This window comes from Poecilia latipinna, unplaced genomic scaffold, assembly GCF_001443285.1.
Source record: "Poecilia latipinna isolate Pla-1442-1.1 unplaced genomic scaffold, P_latipinna-1.0 Scaffold285, whole genome shotgun sequence".
NCBI lineage: Eukaryota > Metazoa > Chordata > Actinopteri > Cyprinodontiformes > Poeciliidae > Poecilia > Poecilia latipinna.
The window spans coordinates 351,631-366,719 of NW_015112901.1; the positions used below are offsets into that span (position 1 = coordinate 351,631).

At 39.9% G+C, this 15,089-nt stretch overlaps 2 protein-coding genes across 3 annotated transcripts in view; one reads left to right on the forward strand and one right to left on the reverse strand.

Annotated features, from left to right (window-relative positions):
* The window catches only part of fndc5a (fibronectin type III domain containing 5a), a 28,245-nt gene extending 16,707 nt beyond the window's left edge, over window positions 1-11,538 (reverse strand). The window contains exon 1 of one of the 2 annotated variants that reach the window (XR_001425162.1): window positions 10,836-11,531. Coding sequence is in view for 1 of the 2 variants with exons in the window: in XM_015034039.1 (XP_014889525.1) it covers window positions 10,836-10,896 (61 nt within the window). In the remaining variant the exon portion in view is untranslated. Of the gene's footprint in view, window positions 1-10,835 lie in introns of both variants that reach the window. The other variant, XM_015034039.1, reaches the window with a different exon arrangement.
* The window catches only part of kop (askopos), a 75,967-nt gene that overhangs the window by 25,386 nt on the left and 35,492 nt on the right, over window positions 1-15,089 (forward strand). The window lies entirely within an intron of this gene.

Genomic DNA, 15,089 nt, shown 5'->3' on the forward strand with positions numbered 1-15,089 from the left:
TTGTGCTATAAAATGGCACTATGTGTCAAGAAAATACATACTGTCCCTTTAATCATGTAAAGATGGCATCATATACCATGCTGTGGAAGGGTTTTTCTCTACAGATTCTTCTTTTTGTTGTTTTTGTTACACTTAAATGTCTTAGATCTTCAGACAGACAATGATCATCTTAGTAAACCCCCTAAAAAAGCAGTTTTCAAGAGATGGTTCAATCATTAAAGAAAAACACCTAGCTCCAAACCAAACTAGCTCCCTGGGAAAAACCAATGGTCCTCCTTGTTAAATCATGAATTAAACCTAACCCCTAAAATAGCACATAGAAAGAATATTAGATAGCATACTCGGACAACGTTTTTACAAAGCCATACATACTGAATTCAGCAAACTCCATGAATGTAACCGCTTTAGCGACAGTAGCACCCTGTTGTCATTGCTGAATTAAAACCACAAGCATGCAGGGTGGTGTTCCTGCTTCCATCCAGCCCCCTGGGGAGACACGGATTTGCACCACCTTATTACAGCTCTGCAGTCATTAGAAATGCCTCTCTCCCAGATTCAGGCCCCTTGGCTGGTTCTGCTCCCCAGGTTGCTAATAAGCTAGTCTGTGGGTTTGTGAGTTGAGGTGAAAACTGCCTGCTATAGCTCCATCATGCCCCAGCTCTATCTGGCCTTTTAAAAGGAAGCACGGACCTCAGGTGTTTGGAATCACTCTGCATCGTGGTGGGCTACTAACTCAGATTTAACAACGTCCGTCCCTGTAAACCATGTCATGGTGCGTAAACAGTCACCCTATGTGAACTGCAATAACCTGGTGATGGGATAACATATCAAAACAGTGTTACTTTGAGCAAACATAGATTAAATAATGCAACTTTTAAAGAGCACATTAACCTGCGGGGGAAATAGCAGCTATAAATTAATCCATAACGACGAGTATCTTGTAGAACAAATTGCAGAACTGAGTTTTCCACTGAATATCAGCGTGTGACGTAAACCTGTTGAGACATGTAGCTCATATTTCCTTTATTTCTTTATTAACTATTTAAAGAGAGATCAGAGTTTGGAGACTCGGAGATTAGAGGTTAAGTGATAAAAAACAGCTTGATACTGTCAATTTCACCTGGAAACCTAAAACATGTCAAGGCTGTCCGCCCCCTCCTGGTTGTCTCTCAGCTGTCGGCTTGAACTTTTCTCTGTCAGTCATGAGGCGCAGTGAGGAGTTACACTGGTCAGACCTGTGGTGATCTACACCAATTTTTTTGGTTTCTTTGGATGTTTGCTGCAATTATTCAGACACTCTTCTAAAGAATGTAAAACACAATTGAGAAAAAAAATGCTGCAGCTTTTTTTTTATAACATTGATGTTTGTGAATCCTTTAGAAAATGGAGGAACTACAATTTCAGCATCAAAGCAAATCATCTTGTTCAGTAAATTCGAATAAGGATTCCAGCAAGACTCATTTGTCAGATTAGGAGTCTCTTTTGCAAATAATAGGCCTTAAAGGAGGTATTACATGCCTTTCATTACAGCTCACATTTAAAAAGGTTTTATTTGGTCTGATGTAATAGTATTATCTTAAATGTTGTATTTTTCATTAGCTGTATGGGAAAAAGCTTGTCCTAATTAACAGAAAGATACTTGTGACAACATCAGTTTGTGTGTAATTAATTTAAAATGTTTCAATTTGTGACTGAGTTGCTGAGATGAATGAACTTTTCATTAATGTTCTTGTTTTTTGAATATGACTTCACAGTCCTAAACTTGTATCTGTTTTCAATGCTATTTATTACTGAACCGATCGACTGAAAACCAGCCTTTCCAGTTTCTCACCAGTCGATTATATGTGTTTTTGCTTCGCTCCAGATTCTCTTTAGAGTTAATATTCATCAAGTTGAGTCAGCTCTTTGCCTAGCAACAGAGCTGAATTAATTCTGATAGGCTGAAAAGCTGCTGGTTAAAAACAAACACTGGAATTGGTTAAACCTTTGAATTATAAATAGATTTCAACAATAATTTGTGAAATACTAAATTAGATAGTAAATTACTGACTACGCATTGATTGACCTTATCTTTAAGCTTACTGAATAAAACCGCTAATGATGCGTCTATTTAACATGATCATAGTTGTTGCATATTCAGTAAGCTGGAGGCGTTTCAGACTTTATTAGGAAGCAGAAACATCTGGTAGCTAATTAAGAAGTGGTAGGTAATTCGTGTATGATCACACTGCAATGCTTTGTCGTGTTTTATAACTCATTGGCCGTAAAGCGTTCGTCATTGAATGCAGCCAGCTGGTTCACGGCCACACTTCCTACTGCCACTGCTTAAAATGTAACCGAAAGCCTAAAAGAAGGCGCCTCATGGACGGGATCCCCCTTTTCTTTGTTCTTTATCATTTATTTCAGTGTCTTGCCAGATCCTTAGGATTTACAGCTGCCAGAAGAAAACCATATATCTGTATTAAATTGTTTTCCAAACCTATTTTTGCTGACTGATACGGACACTCGAGGTAAAGCCTCCCCCTCGCAGACGCCTGTGCTGTCTGTTTCTTTTTTCTTTGTCTCTCCTGCTTTTCATCCGCGTCTGTCTCTCTTCTCGCTGTATTTCTGTGCCGTGCTTCAGATCTTTTGGCAGCCCCTCCATCGTTTTCTGCTTGTAACTGACACTTCAATGGAAATCCGGCTACAGTGAGGATGTGGTGGGTGAAAAGGGGAGATGGTGACTCACTTGTATACTACTTTGCTATTGATTAATCTCGTCCTTCAGTTGGTTTACAGTGTAGGTTGGGAAGTGGCTATAAAAAGAGGTGTTTTAGCTTTGAATGTGGGATGTATTTACAGTTGGATCAGTTCTTATTCGGTAACTTATGTTTTTATTTGTTTAGACTATGCTGTATTTTTCTTATGCATTCTCTATGGTCCCCTTTGCCTCAGTGCACAGCTCTGTCAAATAATCACTTATTTATTTATTTTTTTTTTAGTCCCTCTGTGGAGAAATGAGTTATTTACTCGTGGGAAATGAATTTTCCAACCCTGCCGGCCAAAAGTGTGCTGAGGTGGAAAGGGTGCGGTTGCAAAACATCATATTTCTACTTGATGAAATGTGCACAACCACCAGCATTCCTCTAATTAAATGTCAAAAAGCTGAGTTTGAAAATCAATGCAGCATTGTGTACAGAGAGAATGCAAGCCAGCTAATTCAGAAAGGCAAAGGAGCGCCGTGAGCCTGATTATTTGACAACCCCACTGCTAATGAAATCTATTCTCAAATTAGGAATAAGCCCCACCTACCCCGCTTTCTCCTCGCCCCCTAAGGCAAACAAGTAATATGAGATGGAGATGATAACGCTAAAGGAGCTCGCAGCTTGATGTGAGGTTATGAATGCGATATTAGCACTTTGTAATAGAAAGAAAAACTGTTAAAAAAATGGAAATTTTCGAGCAGTTGGGATCCCTGAATTAAAAAGAGGACAACTGAAAAAACTGAAATGCTCCTAAATAAACGGAAAAAAAATAGTTTTGTTAAAAAAAAGAAAGAAAAATCATGATTAAATAATAATATAAAAACTGATATAAAGACCAAGCAAAAAGCCGTTTCCATGATGATTTGCTGCAGACACAAGACAGATGCAGTGAGCGAAGAGAAGGGATATTTCAACCAGCAAATCTAGTTGCTACTTGGACTTATAGTGCTGCAAGAGAGGCTCTTTAAAAAAACAGTACGAGTACGGTAACCTTCAGCCATATTTATGACCTCCTCAGCATGGTGCGGTTTCCTGTTGAGCTTGTTAAAAGGAATTTTATCTGAGAGTCTAATTATCCACTGCAGCACAAATAAAATACTGACAAGAAACTTTACGCCTGCAGGTTGAGAAGCAGCTCCAGATTATGAGACAAAACTTCCTTTAAACCCTTGCAATAAAAGCCTTAATGATTATAAGATGTGCAGATATGCTTAAGCTCCAAAATAATATTTTTCAAACTGAAGGTCTCTTCTCTGTTCACCTTAATGCTGGCGCTGGGTGTTTGGGACGCAGACTGGCATTAGTCCATCTAATCATTTATTAAAGAGCAACCATCGAATTTGTTAATTGCCACTTTTTAAAATGAATAGACATGATCTCTGGCGAGTTGTGAATTAGTTCATTAAATATTGTATCAGTTGTAGGACTTTTTCCAAACATTTCCTACGGTTGGCGCTTCATTGAGAGGCAGGGATTCATTTTCAGGACTGACATTTATAGTTGAAAACAAGTTTAATGGTACACAGAAGATGTCCGGTACGTGTGTCGATGAGACAGTCAGTGTGCTGTGAAAAAAATAAAACTTTTTTGCAACTAATTCTAATAATATTAACAGTATTAATATCAATATTTTGTCATTTAAAATGCCTTTAAATCCTAAATGTAGTAATGTTGATGTCTGTGACAAATCTGCACACGATAACTACAATCCAAAGTTTTCGACATTCCCTGAGATGAAACTCTAGCTGAACTCTTGGATCCTCATCATTTGCATTTTGTCTTTTTGTTCTGATCTTCTAAATGTGAATCAGTTGTCTATTTTTATTAGACACAACTTCTGATATAGAGAAACTTTTTCAGAAACGGGGGGAAATAAAGCAGGTAATCTCCTAGGGACCCACCTGTTCAACAGACCACTTAAATGTAAAACACATCATCTGGGCCACCACACATTTCACCAACAAAAAGCAGCTTTTAATAAAGAAGGATCTGCACACTCTTGCATTTAAGCTATGCTTCCAATTTCCAATGTTTGACTTTTTATTTTTATTTTCTGGAGATTCAATCTTACTTAAAACAACAAAGGGCGCCTGGTGGACTCACGTGAGGATATTAGCCTACAAAATATTTGTTTCTTTTTCACATGCACTAACAGAGAATGCTGCTGTTTCAGGTGGAAGCACATAACCAAGAGACACAAAATGAGGCAACTCAAGAAAACCAACACAGTGTGAGAAAAACCCGGGAAATAATCAAAGAAAATTAATGTTTATTATTGTTAACTGCTGAAGGACAAGAACACGATGATCAGGCAACTAACCGAAGCCAAGATGAAAACCAAGGAGCAAATTAAAACATTTATTTTAAATAAAACAGGCAGCAAAGCAAACAATAGCGGGAATTCATATGGCAAAAAGCTCAAAAGATAGAAATGACAGTCTATGGGGGACATGCATACTTAGGCACTGCTGTTGATACTTTGCACAGTCATGTTTTCTTGCTTATAAAAAAAATTAAAAATAAAGAACCCAGTCAAGTTTCCTTTGAAATTCTGGGTCACTGACATGACCATGGAAGAACTTTGATTCACGATTTCTTTATGGATTATCCAGGAACTCTTTACTCTTAGGGTTTCGGAAACACCACACATTTTGGAGCCATTTGCCTTCATTTGTATGTGATGCCTTCTTGTCTTTCCTATTTTGAAGCATTGACAATAGAAGTGAACCTCTGTCATGTCATATATACACCCTGAGGGAAAAGGACAGACTGAGCATCAAAAGAACCAAAACGCTCTAATGAACTCAAAGTAAAGTATAAATGGATCATAATTAATTGTTTGTTTATGTAAAAATGATTACTGTGTTGTGTGTTAAATTAATTGTGACCTATGAACAAAAGATGATCTGAACTGCAACAAATCAGTGCTGAAAAATAAACAATGTTTTATCTTTCTCTTTTTAGACTTTTGAAATGTTTGTCTTGTCAGACAAAAGACATTTAAAATGACATTTATACAGAGCTGCTGGTCTGCTGACAAGGATCATGGGATCTGGTGTGTCATGCCTCTGTGTATAAATAACATGTCACAGATGGTGAAATTATTCACCGCTAACTTCTTAAAGGTCCGATGGAAAAAAACATTTACATTCTTGGAAAACAAAACAAAACAAAACAAAAAAAAAACTCAAACCCTCCCACTCCTGGGACATTTTGACAGACGACGGTGTGCGTCAGAGCGCCGCCATCGCCACGTCAGTCTGCTGGCATCATCGCCTCTTTCTCCCACGGGCTCGGTGTTCAAACGACGGTGCCAATCTGTCCCGACACATCGCACAAACAACGCCATCAAAGAAATATGGCGCGAAAATCAATTTCTGATGTAAAGAGATGGCAATCTAAATGATTCTCTTTGTGCTCGAACCTCCCGCTGATCCTACTCCTTGTGTTGCTGCCTGATCTTATAACTTTTGCAAGTTTGAGCCACCACTATTAACCACAAGGCCATTGCTCTTTTCATCTGCTTCTTGCTAAGCCAGAAGCTCTCAGCGAGCTCAAAGGGGCTTTACAAAATGAAGGAGAGTATTACACGGTGCCAGAGGAAAGAACAGCAGCAGATTGATACAAACACTTGGCTTTACTCTTTGTTTTCCACTTCGTCTTGCTCAACTCGTCATGAAATGATTAAAACGTAATGAGCAGTGAGGGAGAGAAAATATTTTTTTGAAGTCAAATATACTGTAGAAATTACAGCTTCCTCTTTGTGCTTAAACGTCTTTTCTTCTGTGACTGTTTTGAGCGTTTTACGCAGTTTCAGATCAAAATAAGTGCTGGCCGAGGCGAAGATTTGTGCAGTTGAACGTTCTGAAGCAAGGTGAAAAGAAACGTTGCTGCATAATTTGGTGCTTTTCTGTCAACTATTCATAAATGTGAATCAGAACTGTGTGAAACTTTTGTGTGTTTACCCATTTGTTTGTTAATGACTTGCTTTCTACTCCTCGAAGTAATCTTGAGCAGCAGTGCTATTTTTCTGGAGGTGCTTTTATAGCTTTCTTGGATTTAGTTTAAACTTTGGACACCTTTCCTCTCATATGCAAAAGCAGAGTTGAAATTTTATTTCTTCTGCTAGAGAATAAAATATGTACTGTCTACTTTGCTGTAATAAACTTTGGAGGAAAGGGAAAGTTGAATTGCTTTGCGAAATTAGAAAGGATAAAGCTAAGAAAAGATCAGGCATTATGCATTTGCTCAATAATGTCCTCACATGCTCCCATTCCCAAAGAGCAACACGGTTAAAATTTGTTTAAAGTATTTAGTGGGTCGGCACGGTTTCATTTATAAAGATAAACTGAAGCATAATTTCCAGATGAATTGGACCAGGAGTCCTGAATGTTCCTCTAAAGCCGACAACGGACCTTTTCTGTCAGCCAAGCAGCAATCCCTCGTCTAAAATGGAGCGTGTGACTAAATGGCAAAGTACAGACAGTGTATGAGTTTGTACTGTACAGTAATAGAGTATTTTGTGGGAGTTTTTCTTTTAGATATAAGCTCATTTTCTGCCTTTTTTTTTTGCATTTCTCCAACAGCACATCTGCTCCAAGGCTTTCATGAAAATTACATGCTTTACGATCGCTTACTGTGAGAGACGGAAGGTGGGACTTTAATACAGAAATGTATGCATAATGAAAAGTATGTTTAATACTTGCTTAGATTAATTGTGCTCGCTCTGAGCATAATTAATCTTTTTAAATGATTAAGTATTATTTATTAATCAGTTTGAATGGGGCAGAAGGAGAAGCTGACTCAGGGAGACATTTTCTAAAACATCCTCTTATTGAGGAGTTTTCATTGTTTGACTCTAAACAGTGATCCGCAGCTCAAACAACAAAAACTTCTGGATTTTCTTCATGCTCATTAAAGGCATGAAAACTCGAAGCTCCCGTCTTTAAAGCATGCAAACGAATCAACAAACAAGAAGCTGTTTGATGTGCCTTTTGTTTGAAAGAAATCAGATAAAGGTTAGGGGCTTTATTACATAAATGCAGATAATCTTCTTATTCTTTTATGTTCTGTTTTATTCAGAATGTCTGCAGAATCCTTTTCCTTTTGTTTTCAGTTTCTTTTGTTAAATTTGCACAGCTATGGTTTCATGTAATCTGTTCTCTGTTTTTTTTTTCCACATTCTGCTTTTTTTCTCATACTTGCTCCTAACTTGTTTATTGTTACACCTGTCCTGTTTATTTCTCTCGCAACAACAAGAGGATAAAATCTCCCCTAAAACTGCAGAAAAAAAAAAAAAATTATACAGCTCAGATGGACATTTGAACGGCTGGGGAAAAGGAGAAGCAAAAAACCCCAAAACAAAACATAAAACATATAAAATGTTAATCACATCCAACATTCTGGTGGGTAGCTTTTGGTTAAGAGCCTTCAAGCTATTAAGACGAGAAAACTATTCAAACGATTCAAGATGAATTGGAACACATTCTTTCCACAAAGCACTGAATCAGCACCCAGCGCCGGGACAAAACCCCCAGACTTTGGCAGACATGACCACTGAAACATGTGCTGCACATAGAATTTATTTTTTTTTTCATAACTCTGCTCTGAAACATGGGGGACTTTTCACACTTTGCAGATACACAGCAAAATCATTTCGGTTGAAACCTTTAACCCCGTGTTCTCCAATTTAATGTGACACAAAATAGCTTATTCTAATTTAACCACATTCACTTGGTAGCTCTGATGAACATAGACCGATCCGCAGATTCCTGAGGTTCAGGGCACGTTAACGGGGCGGGGGAGGAAACTGGAACCGAACCTTCGTCGCTTCGAAAACAAGGCAGCAACACTTCACATGGAGCCGCTGTTGCCCTGCTTTGCTTTTGTAAACTTCTGTATGGTTCATAACTTAATGACGATTAAATAAGGACTATTTAGTTTACTGGTTTCAAAGAGTTGATGGTGCCGTGCATGCTAACCCAGTGGCTTTGGAAAAGAAGCGATCCCAAAGCATTACAGGTCTTCCACCTTACTTTCCAATATTTATCCTTTGTTTCACAACAAACCCATATGAATCGGTGAAAAAGCCAAATATAGTAAAATTTGACCAAAGCCCATGGTTTCAGATAAAGAGTTTAGCAAAAATCGTCTTGTTTATGTGTAGCAATAGGACCATCCCGCTTATTCAGGGTGCTGGAGAGATAATATAACCTGTTTGTGTGGTGGACAAAATAAATAACCATCATTTTATCATTTTATTTCTCGTCAACTTGCGCTGCTTGTGATTTTTAGTTTAATTAAAAGCTTCTTAAGCTTGTCTACCTAAAGTACCGGTGCATCTGTAAAATACAGTCAACAAAACAAAGTATTTCTAAATAATATGCTATTGTAAATTAAATACCACGGACATTCGTGGTTGCAAAATGGCCTCAAAAAGTGGTTTCCCTTCATGGAAGCCAGGCATTGCCCCATGAGGACAGGAGGGTGGGGCACAATTAAATTATTTGTCTCAATAAACTGTGTAAGTCTGTGTGTATCAGAGAGCAGCAGCCTGGTGATCCATCATCAGCGGTGAGGGTGTGGAAGTGGGAGGATGATGAGCGAACCAGAGGAGCAGGCTGACGGCAGGAGCGAAGAGAGGCTCTCCATCTCTGCGAGCGCTCCAGAGTGCGGCATAGTTTGGGCTTTTAAAATGGATGTTTAATGGATGCATGTCGGGGGGGTGGGGGGGTAAACCCAGCACGCACACTGGATGCGTTAGCGGCGTTTCCGTGCAGCAGCAGTCCCATCATGTATTTCTAATGATCTGGAGTCTTTCTTGAAATAAAACATATGATATTTAATTTTTTGCTAAGTCAGCTCTGGTTGGCGATTCGGAAGGTCAGATGCTGAAAACTTCCACCATTTCCTGTCTGTCAAAGGAAATGTTTCAATACACTTTTTTCCTCATCTAGGCCATGCTTTCCAAAATCACTGAGCCAGAGGACGGTACACCCTGGACAGGTTGCCAGTTTGTGACAGAACAACCCCCAGTTGACCTACTATCCATATTTTTGAGCCATAGGTCGAAGCCAGAGAAAGCCGAGAACTCACACATACACCCCGAGAACATGCAAACTCTGTGCTGGAAGGCCTTGACTGGGATTCAAACCAAGGCCTTCTTGCTGAAAGCCAGCAGTGCGAACAACTGAGCCAGATCAGACCACCTGTGAGAGATTTGTTTTATACCTGATGCATAATAAATGGACAATCTGTCTATTCCTTCAATTTAAAAAGCACCACCTCGAAGAACCTGCAATACGTTTTATTGTCTTTGTGGTATTGTTGGGCATTTAGTTTCATAAAAAACCAGAAACAGCAACTTGTTTTTCCTCTTGTCTATGTAGTGTAATTGCAATACTCCACAGTCCCTCATTTGTGTAACCTGTAGTGCATTGTTTTCTCTTCTGTTTTTATTACAGGTTCTCATTTTTTCTCGCTCATGTTTTAAAGTCCTCTGAACATTCAACACATTTCTTTCTTTTTTCACATTTTTGTCAATTAAATTAGAAAATAAAAATAGAACAATTGGTCAGAATTTTAAGCCAAATTTGTGAGCCATTGGCCAGGAAAAGCCTAATTTTCATCAATGATGACCAGAACTCAAAGGAAATTCCCCAGAAAATGCAGTTTTTCCAACGCTGTAGTCAACTGAAACAAAAAGAGCCTTAGTTGTCGAAGAGATTTACGATGTTTGCCTTGGTGCTTTTGTATTTTATGAGCTGCACAGCTCAGGTTTATTCCCATTAACACACAGAGGCAGCAGAAGCAGCAGCAGCAGTGTGTCACAGGTCAGTTCCGTCTCCACATCACTACACATGTTCCTCCATGTTTCTCTGACCAGCTGCAGCATGTTGCAAACACACAATGAGAAGCAACTGCAACCCCAACACACACCAGAGAGCCAGCATCACCTCGCATGCCAATGGAAACCCCCCGTAACGAATGCTGCGTTCAATTTCGCAGTAAATGATCACCACCGCTCAGATTCACCTGGGAGAAAGAAAGAAAGGAAAAAAAAAAAAATCTCTCCCAAGCCACAAAACTTACCCGCCGTGACTCGAGAGACTCCGAGGCAGCCGCTGAGGACGAGCAGGAAAAATCTCTCCATGATCTCTCAAACGCTCGGACGACGTGCGGTCCCATTTATTTACTCGGGCCGTGTTGCGCTGTTCGGCATCCACGTCTGTTCACGCGTGCAGTCTGGACGGGTGGGGGGTGCGGCGGGAAGAAGGAGGAGGAGGGGAAAACACGGCGACTCTTCAGCACCCTGGACAGCACCTCACGGCTCACTCAGCTGCCGCGATTGTCTGCAGAGCTGCAGCCAGCATCATCATCTTCATCATCATGGACTGCGCCGTTTCACATGCGTCCAAAAAAAAAAAATGTGCACCAGTCAGATCCCTCCTCCAGCTCAGCAGACCCTCGGCTGCATCTGCAGACTGAAAACGCGCTGGGCTTTGTGTGTGAGGTTCCTACCGCTTAGGAGCACACAACCCGGCTCGACAAATAAAAATCATTTAGCTAAAAAAACCAACAACAAACAAACCAACAAAAAACGCTTATTTTCTCTAACCATCCGAGGATATGTGAATTCAAAGCTTTCCCCGTCGTATCGGTTTGAAATTGCAGCCAAAAGTTGCCGCCAAACACCGAGCCTGACCTCTAGAGCGCGGCGCAACCGTGTGGGATGAGCAGCTGATCAAGTGAAAACTTGTCACCAGCAGTCCTCTCACGCCCCTGCTTCACTTTGCCCACTTGCTGAGCCAGATCGCTCCGAATAATCGCTGCCCACTCTTCTATTAAATATGCATACACGATCCCACGCAAACAGTCGCCTCTGTGGAAACGCGTTTCTCCACTTCGCAGGCAAACACGTGTCTCTTGACTTCACCACTGAGCTTGACACCCGCCTCTCCACCTCGGGTTTGTTTGCGAAGCGCCCGGAGCGCACGGCGAAGCGGGCGCAGAGGTGGTGAAAGTCCGGAGTTACAGTACCTGACAGGTTCTCCGCAGCTCGCTCCAGGGCTCGAAGCTCCCCGGGATGTTTGTGTGTTCGTCTCCGCCCGTGTGCGCGTCCCGAGTCAGGAGACAGCCCCACTGTCCCCTAGCAGTGTCCCCAAGAAGTGCTGACTTCGCCCCGCTGCGCGCCTCGATCCACAGCCCGCCGCTGCCTCTGACGTGTTACCAGGGAACAAAGCAGGTGGTGGAGCGAAGGGGTTACTGTTCCGTTTTTAACATGCTTCACTCTCCTCTCCCCTCATCTGCACGTTCGGGTGTAAAATAAAAAGGAGACAGTGAGATTGCAGGAGCAGCTATTGTAACCCATGAAACTTTACTACATATTGTCATGAAACAATGTTAATGTGTTTCGTTGCGATTTTGCTACTGAGATATGTTGTGCTTTTGTTTTTAGTCGTTCTTGGCTCGGGATAGCGCTGAATACAATCAAATCCAATACATTACTTTTCTATCAGATCACTGTAACTGTACACGTTTATATCTAAACGAAGCTTATAAAACAATTAGAGACCATCTGGCCTAACATACACATAGGTTGTAAAACAATTTCCCTACAGCTTTTAACACATTTAAATGCAAATTAATAGGTCAAATATGGTATTCATGCCTATGGTGGGTGTATGGAAAGTTTGTCCTGCTCTGTGCTGATAATCATTTGAAGCAGAGCCGCACAGTTTCAGAAAAAAAAGAAGATATTTCTGAGAGTTGAGAGTATTAGACTCTCCTTTGTCAGAAGAAAACGTGCTTTTCAGTGAGGCCACATTTATGCATTATAAATATTGTTTTTATTGGTCTGATGTAATATCCTGATCTTAGATGTCATGTTTTCATTTCATATCATCATAATTAGCTAAAACAAAGGCATGAAAACAGCAATTTGTGTGTAAATATAATGTGTTTCTCTGAGTGAATTGAGATACTGAAATAAATTAATTTTTTCATAACATACTAATTTATTGACTATGACTGTATATCCAACTGGAAAAATATATTATCAATACACCGAGAGTGAGCACAAAACATTTGAAATATGTTACCATGAAGAGCTTTGCAATTACAGCATTAGACACAATTTAATTGTGATTCAGCTCTAATTTAAAGTGCTTTTTTAAAAAAAAAAAATAGTTCTTCAGACTTCTTGAAGGTTTGTCAAATGTTTTATTTAAGCTTTACCTGCAGATTTTGAAATACCACTTTACATCCCATTTATGTGCATTAGAGTTAAAATACCACATGCTGTAATCCTCGCTTGGCAAAGTTAAATCTGCTTTTATTGTGGCTTTCATATCGCTAAAACTGCCTGTTGGATAACTTCAAACGAAGCCCATGCAATATGATCTCCCGACTGAATATTACAGAAAGTGAGCTGCAGGATGGAGGAGCATACAGCTTGCTCAGATGTCCTGATTAAATTCGAAGCTCAGACACACAAGGACTAAAATGCCAACCGTTTCTTTACTTTGGGAGGGTGAGACTATCGGAGATCTCTCAGCGTCCCGGGCCAACAGAATGTTAATGGCCTTTAAATTCAGCACTCAGCAAACACATAAAGGACTCAACCCAAGCGGGTAATTTGCTCCTGGAAATTGGTCTCTTTGATACTTTACATTCTTCACCGCTAAATGCAGAAGAAGCAGAAGGTCAGTCGTAAATCTCATGTCTTTGTGGCCGTTCGGGTTCATGTTTGCTCCTGCGAGTTTCTCCTCGGTGACTGTTTGCTCTTTGCTGAGGGAGAGGCATTTGTATGCCGTCCTAATAAAAGTGGGAGCAGGAGGCCATGAAGTAGAACGTCAGTGTAAAGATGGAGTTTACTCTCACCCTGCAGCCCTTTGAAGCATCACTTCTGTTGATGCTGATGCGAGCCGCTCTCAGCGGGCTTAAGGCAGAGTCTCCGTCCAAACCTGTGAGTGTTTGACGGTCAAAAGGGATCAAAAAGTGGCTTGGAGATGAATTTTCTCACACTTAGAGTTTCATTTTCAAACATTCAGCAAGTCAATTGGCTTGGACAACTTTATCCATTTCCCCTTGAATATACTTGAGCAAAAACTTGCTGGTACAGTTAATCTGAGGTTGTTTTATGGAAATAAATGGGCGGCAAAGATCTGACATTTTCCCCTTAATTACATTAATAAAACAATTCACTTTCATAGCTTGTGGTGTGGATTGTGCAGCTCTCTATGTGCTCTCTGTGTCAGGCCTGATACTTTAAGTGTTTGCCCATGTGTTTACAGTTACAGTCTTTCAATTTTCAGATGGTGGACTGAACAGAGTCCTGTGAGATGTTCACAGCTTTGGTTATTGTTCTACAAACAAACCTTACTTTAAATGTCTCCACAACCTTCTGCTTTCTGTTTGTTCACCAATATCCTCTAACAAACCTCTGAGGGTTTCACAACACAGATGCACTTCTTCTAATGACTTTAGATTAGACACAAGCAATCTTTATTTACCACTGAGTAATTGTTTACACTGGAATTTTGATTGGGGTATCATAAAGAGGGCTAAAACAAAATCAACCAACCTTTTGAGCGTTATACTTGTCTCCATAAATGTCTTGAATTTAACTTAAAAGTTATGCACTACTTTATGTAGATTTATCATATAAAATCCCAGTTAAAAGCAAATTTATGTTACTTGTAACATGAAACATGACAAAATGTGAAAAGGATCCAGGGTTTTAAATTCTTTGAATGAAATGTGACCATTGTAGATTTAAAGTGGGGTTTTTTTTCCAATCATTTTGTTTGTTTAAAAGTCAGAATTTATGGACGTTGGAGTAAAAGATATAGTCATGCTCCAACAACCTACTGCTGGGAATAAAACCTGTTTGATTGGTCAGCAGAAAATCTTAATCCTGAGCCTCTATTATGGGACATGTATTCGTTCTTTAACTGGAAAATATAAAATCCTGTGCATATTACAGGCTGGGAGCATCATCCCATGGCTATTAAAGACAATTGATAACATTTTTTTTAATGCATTTAATTTAAAATTGCTGAGGCACCCAATGATAATCAATTTGACTCACAAAGTATGGGCATCACCAAGCATTACAACCAGAGTGGATTATTAAAAAAAGAGAAAGATGAGGACTGTGACACAGTTGGTAAAATCCACAACTTGAATTGGCATTTCTTTCTTTAAACACAGAACAAATCAGCAAGTAGGACACCGTGCCATGAATATTTTACACGCATCAATATTTCGCGACTTGACACTGGAGTTTACGGCGACTTTTCTGCCTCTCAGAGTGGTTTTGGATTATGAGCTCTGGCAGGTCGC